General features: G+C 40.7%; 1 protein-coding gene across 1 annotated transcript; it reads right to left on the reverse strand.

The window, feature by feature from the left end:
* Nucleotides 1-305: 305 nt before the first annotated feature.
* On the reverse strand, nucleotides 306-8434 carry LOC309716497 (metalloreductase STEAP4-like). The gene is made up of 10 exons (XM_082550318.1): nucleotides 7867-8434; nucleotides 7382-7489; nucleotides 7218-7288; nucleotides 7006-7093; nucleotides 6009-6287; nucleotides 5758-5852; nucleotides 5547-5657; nucleotides 5089-5131; nucleotides 4842-5006; nucleotides 306-991 (listed from the first exon to the last, which is right to left on the reverse strand). Exons 1-10 carry the CDS (start codon nucleotides 8065-8067, stop codon nucleotides 734-736), a joined length of 1419 nt encoding a protein of 472 aa, XP_082406444.1. The 5' UTR covers nucleotides 8068-8434; the 3' UTR covers nucleotides 306-733.
* Nucleotides 8435-12788: the final 4354 nt, after the last annotated feature.

Genomic DNA, 12788 nt, shown 5'->3' on the forward strand with positions numbered 1-12788 from the left:
CAACATCACGGGGCTATCTGAACTGTGACAACCCAACAATAGATTCTTTCAACAGACGACGGTGATGGAGGAGTCTTAAATTCCTCTTTCCTAGTGATGAGATCCAGCGGTGACTGGGGAGAAGGCTGGTTTTCAGGCCAAATGTTTCTGAGAGAACGCTATCTGATCAGCCAGAGGGATGAACCCTGGAGAGGGATCAGATCGAGACGACTAAACGAGACACAGCCAACTCAGCAGGGAAATCTCCCAAAGTTTGAGCTTCTGGATAGAAAGAGATATAGAAAGAGAGACAAGACAAGACAATCTTGGTCTGTTACACTGCTGTTTATTTTAAAGAGTATTTACAGTGGTTACAATTAACATAATGGGTGTTTAACAATAAAGAACAAAGGAAAAGCAGTGAGAACCAAATACGTAACTATAAATGCAATAAACATAACCCACTACACACTGCAAGTTCAGATTGATAGTTTTTTTTCTTTTTTCTTTATTTTTTATAAGGATGTCATAGAGGACACAACACAGAATCTCAGATTACATTGTGTAACACTTCTGGATGTGGAAATTATTGAGCTTCAATGGAGGCGAACACAAAGGCAAAGGAAAGCTGCTTTTACATGTACCACGTTTACAACACTGAACAGTTTTCTTGTAAACATATAATCCTGGCTCTATGACATCTATGCCTTTGCGTCTGTGTTTATAATTCATTTGTACCTGCAGTGCCATTGCCTTATGTTAGGAGTAATTTTTTGCGTTCTTGCTCGGGATCAGTTCTCTCCCAGCCCTGTCGAATCCGGGTGAGAGTGCGGTCCACGCAAGGCAGGAGGAGAAGCAGCTTGAGCACTAACACCACGGAAGGCACCACCAGACTAAGCATGTAGCCAGGGAGCATAAACCATTTGTAGGATGAAGGCTGAAGAAACTCATCCCAGCCGTACAGGTAGGTGTGAAATGTACAGAAGAACAGTGTCAGGTAGCCCAGCTTAGACTGAAAGACAGTAAAACAATGAAACAGGTTCATCATGTTACATTTCATTCACCCATTTATTTTCAGAAAGCACTGATGTTATGATGTGCAGTCAGTTTTCTTTCTGGCAGACTTGTTTGCATCTATGCATAAGGAACATGTCGTCTGTGTGTGAATGCCTCAGCTACTCAGAGGAGAGAGGTGCTGAAGGATAAATGTGAATAAAATAAAAAAAAAAGAATAAAGATAAAAGACAATTTATTTTCTTTTATATGAAGTCAAAAACTGCAGTGACAAGCTGACCTTAATAGAGACATAGCTCCATATGTGCAATGCATGCACTCTTTGACTTTGTGTACTCATATACATAAAGGTACACATACATACTTATGCACATTTAAATACATTATATACACATGAACAAAGCCTTAGGACTGAGGCCCAGGATAATATATGCCCCCAAATTACATCTGATGCATAACTTAACATTTAAATCTCTGCTCTAATTTGGGCTGGAGTAAAGGGAGGGGTGGAATAAGAATATGAGCTTGACATGACCCAGATACATTTATGAATGAGTTTGTTCCCTGTAGTGTGTCCCATTTCATTTTTGATTGGTCAGAGTGGGAACAAAGGTAAACATTATTTGTGTCTGTTTAAGTAAAGACAGAGTTAGAAAGAGAAGGAGGGAAATATAACTAACAGATTTCTGACAGTTTGTTTCCAGTGGGAACTTTAACACAGCTGCCTGGCCCATGTGTGTGTTTTCCTATCCACATTTGTACTTGCCAGTCACAGTTTGTACCTTTGCAAATTAGACACAATGTGAACAATTTACCAAACAATTTTTCTGCCAGAATCGTTCCTTGAAGGCGCAGTAGCCTCTCTGTCAATTTTCACACTAACTGCTCCTCAGCAGCTTCGAGTATAAATAGGGGCAATAGTGGAGTAGCAGTACGTGGAAAATTTCAGGGTGCACTTGAAAGCATCTCCAGCAGACATATTAGAAGTGAGTGCCAACGAGGGATATTTCATAAAAAGCATCCGTGTGTTAACTGAATCATCAATCTGGTTGTCATTTGCAGCTTTTCCTGGCCAAGTGAAGAGATGATCAGTTGAAACAAATTAAATTTACCAATGAGCTTTATTGTATTCATTTTATGAGAAATTGACAGATTAAATATCACAGAAATGCTCTTTCCTACCACTGTGTTTATTTGTTCTTTGTTTAAAAAAAAAAGTGTTTTGAAACTTCTGTTATTTTTGTTTTTATTTTTAAGCGTGATTGAGTAAACCAGAGACTAGCAAAAATACTCATTTACTGTAGATCCGGGATGTCAAACACATTTTATCTTTGTGACATCTTTAAATTATAGAAATCTATAACTTAATTAGTTTGGCTTTGTATGGATAGCCACGGGGAATCTCTTTATCATCAGGAAAATCTGTAAAACTTTTGAAAACACAGATGTAAATGTCCAAATGTTCTGTTTTCCAAAACCATCCAGTTGGTTGGTTTGGAGTCTTCACCGGGTTGATTCTGGCCCCCAGGCTTTATGTTTGACACCCCTGCTCTAGATGGAGAGCATGTTTTCCATTTTCTATCTGATATTAATTGATTCCAGTAATAAGCAAAGATGCCAACTTCTGTACAAGCACAAATCTGTTGGATGGATTGCTCGGAACATCAGTGGGCCAGCTCCAGGGAAAAATCCCACACTCTCATTCCTCCACTTGTGACTTGAAGTTTTTCTTCTTATAAACAGGATTCACTCATCAGGCCAAGAGTTTTGTTTCGCTGATGTGCCAATATGAGTTTGCACGAATCACATACTATAAATCAAAGATGGAAAACCTACATTTGTTTTAGTGACCATCGGAGGACAGTTCCTCTGATTGTAAAAAGTGGTGTGATTATATACAGGGAGTGCAGAATTATTAGGCAAATGAGTATTTTGTCCACATCATCCTCTTCATGCATGTTGTCTTACTCCAAGCTGTATAGGCTCGAAAGCCTACTACCAATTAAGCATATTAGGTGATGTGCATCTCTGTAATGAGAAGGGGTGTGGTCTAATGACATCAACACCCTATATCAGGTGTGCATAAATATTAGGCAACGTCCTTTCCTTTGGCAAAATGGGCCAAAAGAAGGACTTGACAGGCACAGAAAAGTCCAAAATAGTGAGATATCTTGCAGAGGGATGCAGCAGTCTCAAAATTGCAAAGCTTCTGAAGCGTGATCATCGAACAATCAAGCGTTTCATTCAAAATAGTCAACAGGGTCGCAAGAAGCGTGTGGAAAAACCAAGGCGCAAAATAACTGCCCATGAACTGAGAAAAGTCAAGCGTGCAGCTGCCAAGATGCCACTTGCCACCAGTTTGGCCATATTTCAGAGCTGCAACATCACTGGAGTGCCCAAAAGCACAAGGTGTGCAATACTCAGAGACATGGCCAAGGTAAGAAAGGCTGAAAGACGACCACCACTGAACAAGACACACAAGCTGAAACGTCAAGACTGGGCCAAGAAATATCTTGAGACTGATTTTCTAAGGTTTTATGGACTGATGAAATGAGAGTGAGTCTTGATGGGCCAGATGGATGGGCCCGTGGCTGGATTGGTAAAGGGCAGAGAGCTCCAGTCCGACTCAGACGCCAGCAAGGTGGAGGTGGAGTACTGGTTTGGGCTGGTATCATCAAAGATGAGCTTGTGGGGCCTTTTCGGGTTGAGGATGGAGTCAAGCTCAACTCCCAGTCCTACTGCCAGTTTCTGGAAGACACCTTCTTCAAGCAGTGGTACAGGAAGAAGTCTGCATCCTTCAAGAAAAACATGATTTTCATGCAGGACAATGCTCCATCACACGCGTCCAAGTACTCCACAGCGTGGCTGGCAAGAAAGGGTATAAAAGAAAAAAAACTAATGACATGGCCACCTTGTTCACCTGATCTGAACCCCATTGAGAACCTGTGGTCCATCATCAAATGTGAGATTTACAAGGAGGGAAAACAGTACACCTCTCTGAACAGTGTCTGGGAGGCTGTGGTTGCTGCTGCATGCAATGTTGATGGTGAACAGATCAAAACACTGACAGAATCCATGGATGGCAGGCTTTTGAGTGTCCTTGCAAAGAAAGGTGGCTATATTGGTCACTGATTTGTTTTTGTTTTGTTTTTGAATGTCAGAAATGTATATTTGTGAATGTGGAGATGTTATATTGGTTTCACTGGTAAAAATAAATAATTGAAATGGGTATATATTTGTTTTTTGTTAAGTTGCCTAATAATTATGCACAGTAATAGTCACCTGCAGACACAGATATCCCCCTAAAATAGCTAAAACTAAAAACAAACTAAAAACTACTTCCAAAAACATTCAGCTTTGATATTAATGAGTTTTTTGGGTTCATTGAGAACATGGTTGTTGTTCAATAATAAAATTATTCCTCAAAAATACAACTTGCCTAATAATTCTGCACTCCCTGTAGATGTCTTTGAATCACAACTTAAGTTAGCAGGGTACAGTATATAATTCTGGCCTCTTTTATTCAATAAGAACATTTTAAGTCAGCTATATTTTCTAAATAAGTGGATGAGCAGGTCAATTCTATTAACTTGTTAGGACAGGTTTACAAGGCAACGTTGGGTCTAAGCTTTCTCCAGTTAACGTTTTTATTACTTTCTTTTCTTTACTGTCTAGCAGGTCTTGCTAAAGTGCTCCATGCTTTCATCTCATGATGTTTGGGCTGCTATAAATCCCTCCTCTTCTGCTTCCAGCTCATTGAAAACTTGGCTGCCAGACTTCTAACAAATTCAAAGATCAATCCCCTTCTGCTACATCACTTTAGATACTACATTTTATATCCGTCTTACCTGTATAAAGCTGAACTCTCTCCAGCTGAGCACATTGCTGACAGAAGGGAGGGAAGTTATTCCCAAAAGGAGATACAGGCCAAATCCCAGAATCCCAATAACGTAGTACGAGTCAGTACGCCAGGCCATGGTGGTGTCAAACGGTGACGTTTTGTTCTCCTTGATCTTAAAATCACAGTAAACATTTTTACCAGCTGTTTACGGAGTGGTGGAACTAGGTATGATTAATAATGTTTCCAAGTCTTACCTGTGAGATAGTATGTGCTGCCAGTCTGTATCTCACATAATATCTGAGGGCAAAAATGATTATTTAGAGAAAAATCATGTGGACAATTCAGATGGGCATAACTCTTTAAGATCTGAAATAAAACCTAGATGAAGACTTCACAAGAATTGCTGAATTAACATTATTCACAAGTTTATTAAAGCATGATTTAGCCTTATCATTATAGCTGTATATATGTGAAAGGGTTACCTAGGCAACCAGACCCTGACATGTCATCTATGGGTAGTCTAAAACTAGTGCTTAAAGTTGAATCCACACATGAAGCATTTGTCAACGATGTGGCGACCAGAGACCAAAAGAAAGTCAATGATATTTGGGACCATGTACATCTTCCCAAACAATGTTATTCTAGTGAGCAGTTATAAACAGTCCCAGATATGTTTAATGAAGAGGCATGAAGATGCGCAGCTCTTACACACCTGATAGGGATGATAAGAGTGTAGAGCACATGCAGAGAAGCCAAAGCAAGAGCTACGAGTCCCAGCTGTTTCCTGCACAACATCCAACGATCCAACCAGTCGGGGAAACGCCTGAAACATGGGTTTGAGTAGTATGGCACAAAAATGATTAGAAAATTGCACACCTCTCTGCTGGGATTAAATATAATTGCATCCTATTTTGATTACTGACTTGTATTTAGTTCCTCTGTAGAGCTGAAGGAAGGCAGCTATGACTCCAGGCAAGTAACACAAAGACAGCATAATGAGCGACACGATGGGGAACACCTGAAAGAAGGAGACAGGAAGTTGTTTTGAGGATAAAAACCATGAGTTTTAAGTGAAAACTTTTTATTTGTTCAGTCATTTTTTATGGGATACATTTGGCGGTGACTTTTCAAAGTGTACCATGTGCTAATTTGTAAGGTAATAAACAGGATTTACCTTGTTGGCCAAGGATGCCATGATTCTAAAGGAGATGTCTTTATCATTCACCACATACGAATAGATGACATCTCTGATGAGTAGATAGAAGAAGAAGAAGGCAGTGAGGCCAGTGGCCAATTGCAAGGGCAGCCTCCACTCTGGGAAGAGCTGCAGAGGGAAATCCTCCAGCTCTCTGGCGGCAGTCAGAGACCCCCTGTCCAGAACAGTGAAGCCTAATTTGGTAGCCACCTCTATTACTGCCTGCTTTGCCTCAAGACTGTTCCCACACACGTACACCTGGAGAGGTAAGAAAAACAATCTATATTTTTTAACGCTCAAGAAGCGCCCCATGTGAGAAGTGCAGGTTTTCATCATTCTACATTTACACATTTATGTTTATGAATCTCACACACATGATGATCAACCAACAGAGACACACTGACAGTCAATGTGGTCATAGGAATGCTCAACACCTATGCAATGTTGCTGATGGTGCTCAAAATTAAACATAGTCCAGTGCATAAACATGTACTCCCCACAACACACGCGTTCTCCTGTGGTTTTTATTTTTTATTTAGTGTCCACTGGGACTCCGAAACTGGATCAAAATGAGCAGAAAAATACACACATGCTGCAGTGAGAGAGCAAAACACATGACGGGATGCTTAGATCTAAGAGAGAGTGTGGAGTTAATTGATTCAAGGATACCACAGAGACAGCATTCTCAGGAAAGACATGAGGCTGACTCCTCTCCTCTTTCGCTTGGCTTTGGTTTGATCAAAACTTCAAAATGAGTTAATAATATAATTTGGTTGGAAATATTTTCCTTTAGGAAAGAGATTATTATTTTTAACTTCTTGGTCAGCAGTTGCTGTGTGAACATATCAGAGACTGTCAAATGCATGTGGTTCTGCATGCAAATACGTAATAGTTTTTACTATAAGGCCTTTTACATGACCCCTAGTATTCATGCAAGCAAGGAGATTGTAACACAACAAGCAGATGTAGCTTTTACCTGTCTGTTGGCATCTGAAGGTCCATTCTGAAGGGCCCATGCAGACAAGGTGTTAAATCCCTTCACCACCTGAGCTCCAGGGATTAGCCTGGTTATTAAACAACAATCATTTGCCTCATGTTCTTACATTTTTTTAGGTGATTCAACCCACATGGTCCATGAGATATCCCAATATTTCATATTATTACATTACTGCCCTAGTTTCCTCTTACCTCTGCAGATATTCAGCATTGGCCTCGGGGTACATATTCTTCTTGAGGTTGTTGCTGACATCCACCAGAACCTTCCAATCAATTAAATAAATACAGTGGATGAAAAGTTAGAAATGATCCAAGTGCTTTGTCACACAAAGTCATCTCACTGTGCAACAAGGTACCTTCCCCTTGAGCTGAGGTGCAAGCGTCTCCAGGAAGTTGTAGTTTTCTCTGTGAATACAAACAAAAACCAGCCTGGCTGATTGGGCTGCAGCCACATGACTCATCGCCTGCACAAGACATAAACACAGGAGAACTGTCACGCACGGCCATGACACATAGTAACACGACCGCTGACAAATGGTTTCATTTACTTTGACATTCTAGTTCAGTCGGGACAAGAAACAAACCAATGCACAATGTAGGGCACAAACAAAAACAGCAACATCTGGAGAGATGCTTGCATGTCCACAAATTATCAGCAAACATGTTTAGCTAAACAAGGTCAAGTCTGATTAGAAGAGCTGCTTTTCTCACAGCATTAACTATGCACTTTGAATACGGGGTATTTGTTTTGGTTAAGGACTATCCTTCAGTTCACATGTTGTGATATCAGCTGTCAAATAAGAACAAGAACAACAAAAACAACAGACCTCATGCTCTGTACCTGAGTTCCCGGAGGCAATGGGCCACAGCTGTGGGGTCTGCGGCTGCCATACACCACCTTGTAGCCAGTCTGGAACAAACGTTGGCCCAGAGAGCGCCCTAAGTCCCCCGTCCCAAAGATACATAGCATCTCCTGCTCAGTGGCTGCTGGTGTGCTCAAAGGACACAGCGATACGCTCTCTGAATTCACCTCCTTTGACATGCTGCTCAGTCTGTCACACAATACGGCCACAGTCTGACACAAAAAGGGAGAATACCTCCTGTGGTTCTGAAAGAACAAAACGCTCTACCAGGTCTTCTGCAAGCCCAGTGACAGCTGGGTAATGTGTCCAAGTTCAAGACAGTTGTAACTAAATTACTGTTACTTCAAATAAGGAAATCTTCTGGAAAAAGTGCCAGTGGACCATCTGACTGCCTCTCAAGTTCATGTGTCTGTTCTGTCATTTTCTAGACTGACAGATTTTTCAGTCCTGAGTCAGTTTTTGTATTGGTCTATCCCCTCCCATTTTAGGATTGGCTCAGACTGAAGTCTGTTTAATCTGGGAAACTCCATGGCAAAAGGTTGGAGGCAGGTTTCAGAGAGCCCTAGTTTTCTATCTGAGCCTCTCTGTCTCTCTGTGCTTTGCTTTGCCAGGAAAACTGTGGCAAAGTAAAGAATTATGGCAGGCTTCTGGGAAACCACACATATTATGCAACACTGGAAAACAAGACTTCAATGTACTATAGCTGGAAAAAAATATTTTTCCCAATTTATCACATAAAGTCACAGCACAAGAAACCCAGATTATGCAGTAGATGAAAGTTGTTGATATGAGGACATGAAGGAAATGCGCAGTTAAGAATCAATGTGTGGAATGTTTCTGCTCAGACAAGCTCACCATAACAGGTTCATACATGTAGATGGAAACCGTGCCTCAAATTAAACACACACAAAAAACTTCATAGACAAAATCACAGTCACCTCATATTACATGTAAAATTCCCACGTCCTGTACCTACATAATTGCTTGGTCTTGAGTGCAAAACAAATAACACTTATTTTAATATCATAAGGATAATTGTGGTTCACTGGGAGTCAAAGAATACAATCCTCATAATCAGTCAGGGATACAGTGGTCAGAAGAGGTGCACCCTGATTCATGGAGTTTGTAGGCAAACCCACCAATTACAGTCTAAGCTGCACTCATGTGTTGTCCCAGTGAGTAATTAATGTTCTTAGCCTCATAACTTAAGCTGGCCTCTGAGTGCAGCCCTTCCTATTTTCCCAGAGGTCCAAAATAGCTCCACCGTTCAGGGCTGAGGTGAACCTCAGGCCTAGTGACCTGTCCTAATCTGTAATTACTCCCTCTGCTGTGCTGCATCACTAAGTGGTTGGCGTGTGGATGTATTGTGCACAAATATAACTATACTTTACTAATGCAAACAGACACACACACACACACACACACACACACACACACACACACACACGAGTATATATGCATATATGCACAAAGAAACAAAAAAAGTAATGAAATTTGTTGCTGATCTGGGTTCTTGGCCCATAATTAGCCAGAGACCTTAACTGCAATTAATCTCCTACTTGGTAAACAATTACTCACTTGCTCTTCCTCCCACAAGATACCAAGGTCAGAGGAAAAGCAGTGTTCAAGAGAAAGCATCTGGCTTGATCAGATCAGTAAATACAGTAAGAAGAAAAGTAAACAAATGAATGTCTGCTGGGTGAAAAAAATAGTTAAAGTTTATGTAAATCTAGCAGGTCAGTGTTATTTATATGATACAGTGTTTGTTTTTTCCCATATCAAGCGGTCAGTTATAACTAACCAGGAGTCCCTTAGCCTCTTAGACAAAAGTTCAGAGTTCAATCAGTAAAAGCCCAGGCACAAAAGCGCAGAGCTAGACCTCAGTGAGCACAAGAGCTGCACTTAAGTACTTCTGAGCTCTATGCACCAAACAATCTAGCTTAAAACAGTGTGGGTGGATTTCTGATGATCAAAACAAAACTGAATGGAAGCGGCAATCACATATCAAATGTCAAGTCTGAAAAAAGGCACTCTCAGGCTGATGATTGGGCCTTCCAGTATTCCCAGGCTAAAGCCATTACCATGATTGGCTTTACACTCTGCAATATATGAGTGTCTAAGCAAAAGCCAGACTGCATTACAGCCCCATAGTATGTCAATAGATTTTTCTGCGTGAAATGAGGCTTATAGAGAGAGTAACATCCAGCTTTCTTTGGTGTTATAGTGAAAAAGAGAGACTTTTAGTCACGCTGTTCAAGGTTTCGGTGCATACATACATGAAGAACGTTGATCGCAGAAGAACTTAGACCGTGATCATGTGTTACTGGATGAGATGGACACCAGGTTATAGATTATCTGAGTGTGATGGTCGGTTGTAGTGATAGTGACACACAGCAGAAAAATTTCCTGTAGATTGTGATTGGATGTCTAAAATCAAGGTCGATAATACAAAGAGGTGGTTGGTTTGTTAGAAGTCATCTAGATAATGGTTCCACAATATTGTAGAGGTTTGACGGGTAGAGGTCATTGGATCTGAGGTGTGACCAAGCAAACAAGCTCCTGTGCCACTGGGCAAAAGAGAAGGGCAAAAAAAACATCCTGGTCTGAGGCTAGTTTAGTACAGTGACTTTTCCCTCTTCTCGCTTCACCTCCTCTACATGACACATCTGCTGTTTGTGTTTACCTTAAGGCGCTGAATGTCCTCATGTGAACCTCCTTAGCTATCTTTTTGAAGTAATGTTTTGGGTTGCAGGCTATGACCCAACACAGCCAGAGACCACATCTAAAAACACCCTAGGACCTGGCGTCCACATATGTGGACATCACATTTTGGGTTATTTAGACCAAAATACTCAATTTTGCTCTACACAAGGGCCTGATATCCACTTGAGGACATTATACTGCCACTGTTCTAATGAAATTTTAAACAAATATCCTCATATGTGGCTCTCGTTTTTCTTAGAAACAAAAATAAGGCTAAAAAAAAAAAATCGGGTAATTCTTTGTTTTTATAATTCATCGGGTGCCAATATGCCCAAATATCAAAGAGGAATTAAAAAAGCATGCTTTGGAAGAGTTCGGGTCTTAGGAGGTTAAGGCAGAAATATGAGAGACCCAGAAGGAAAAATAACCCAGGGCTAGTTGCAAGAAAATGTTTTTGAACATTCACCAGGATTTGTGCATTGATTGTACATAAAATCTGATTCAAAATTACAGACAAACAGAGTTTGAAAAAACTAATAAGACAAAGTTTGTGTTTGTGTGACAAACTTTGAAAAAATAATCACTGTGCTCTGTACTAATGACTTCATCAAAACTTTAAAAATAAGATTTGATTTGTGGGCTCCAGATCAGTACCGGCTTAAAACAATATGGTGTATTTAAGCTGATTAGGAACAAAATCAGCTCTCGTAAAAGGTTGGATCACAGTGATAGTAATAGTATAGTAATAAGCTACAAAACCTTTATGAAATTTTGGGGGTTCACCAGTCCTCAATAAGGGAAACTTTCAATACATGGAGAAAATTCAGAACTGCTGCTGCAGCGGGCTCCCTACAAAAATTCCATCTGCAGCACAATGTGGAGTGCCGAAAATAGGTGAAAATAACCTGTGTGCAGCAGAAAAACACCAGCAGCCAACACCTATCAAAGACCATCCAGAAACCATTTGTGGACAGATGGGACAAAAGTTGAAGTTTTTGGCAAAAAAAAGCAAAAAAAAAAAAAAAAGCACAATATGTGTGAAGGAAAAGCGCAACTCTGAAATATGATGAGGAATATGTCACTGGCTGAGGGATGTTTTTCTGCCTGACCCAGTATTTGTTTGTGAGAAAACCCAACTCAGAACCCAACCTTAACCCACCCATGATGATTTAATATGAACTGCAGAGAACTGTTGATCAAGATGTCCTGGAAATGTTGAGAACCAGACACAGTTACATAAGTGTCCAAAATCCCTCCTCCTCTTCCTCCTCAACGTCCAAATCTCACAAACAAAAACATGTGAGGAATGTCGCTGCCGCAATAAGCTGTTTTTTTAGACACAACCCAACACAGTTTGCAGTTACTTGATTAAATGTGCTCAATAAACAGACGAGAAGTACAACTGTTTGTGCATTACTAGTTTAGTCTGATTAGGTTTGCCTAATCCTCATAATTCAGGAGGGTTTATGAACTCTTTTATTTTTTTGCCAAAGGTACTTTTTCACCATTTACACTGAAAATAGCAAAGCTGTCAAAACCTCCCTTTTGCAAATTGTTTACACGAGTAACAGAGGAAAATAAAGTCCAGCTGGCTGTTTTGGACGCAGATGACATCCATAGTGAAACTTATCTTGGCTTTGGACAGAGTCAGAAACATTGCTGCAAGCTGTGCTTGCTCGTTGCTCTGCTACTCTCCCTCTCTTTCTCCCTCCCTCCCTCTCGCTGTCCCTCAGCTCTCTGGTCTATCATTTTGATCGTTTTAGAGATTTACAGTGAAATCTCCCTCCTGACCCCTAGTGCTCTGGAGCTCAATGAGTGATCTGTAAAGTTAATGGGTCAGATCCAATCTTTCCTTGTAACACACTTCACTCCACACGCACATCCGCACACACACATGTGCTCCCTCGCCTCCGCTCATATATCTGTCTCTCTATCTCTTACAATGCAGAACAACATCAGGCTATGGTCTCAGCTTTATGAGCCCTAATCACAGTGGTTATAAAACCTGACTAAAAGATTGAACGGTTGTCTTGGTAACACTGATGTATGCAATACTGGAGGGGACCTGAGACTCTGGATATTGGGTCTACTTAGTGTGTGCTGTTGACTCGGCCCATTCTGCCCCCTCAAAATAACACTAAAATTATGTGGAGACGTTGGGCCCCTAAAGCTTCTACAAACACTCACAGGTATCTGC

The sequence above is a fragment of the Aulonocara stuartgranti genome (assembly GCF_965226115.1).
Source record: "Aulonocara stuartgranti genome assembly, chromosome: 11".
Lineage (NCBI taxonomy): Eukaryota > Metazoa > Chordata > Actinopteri > Cichliformes > Cichlidae > Aulonocara > Aulonocara stuartgranti.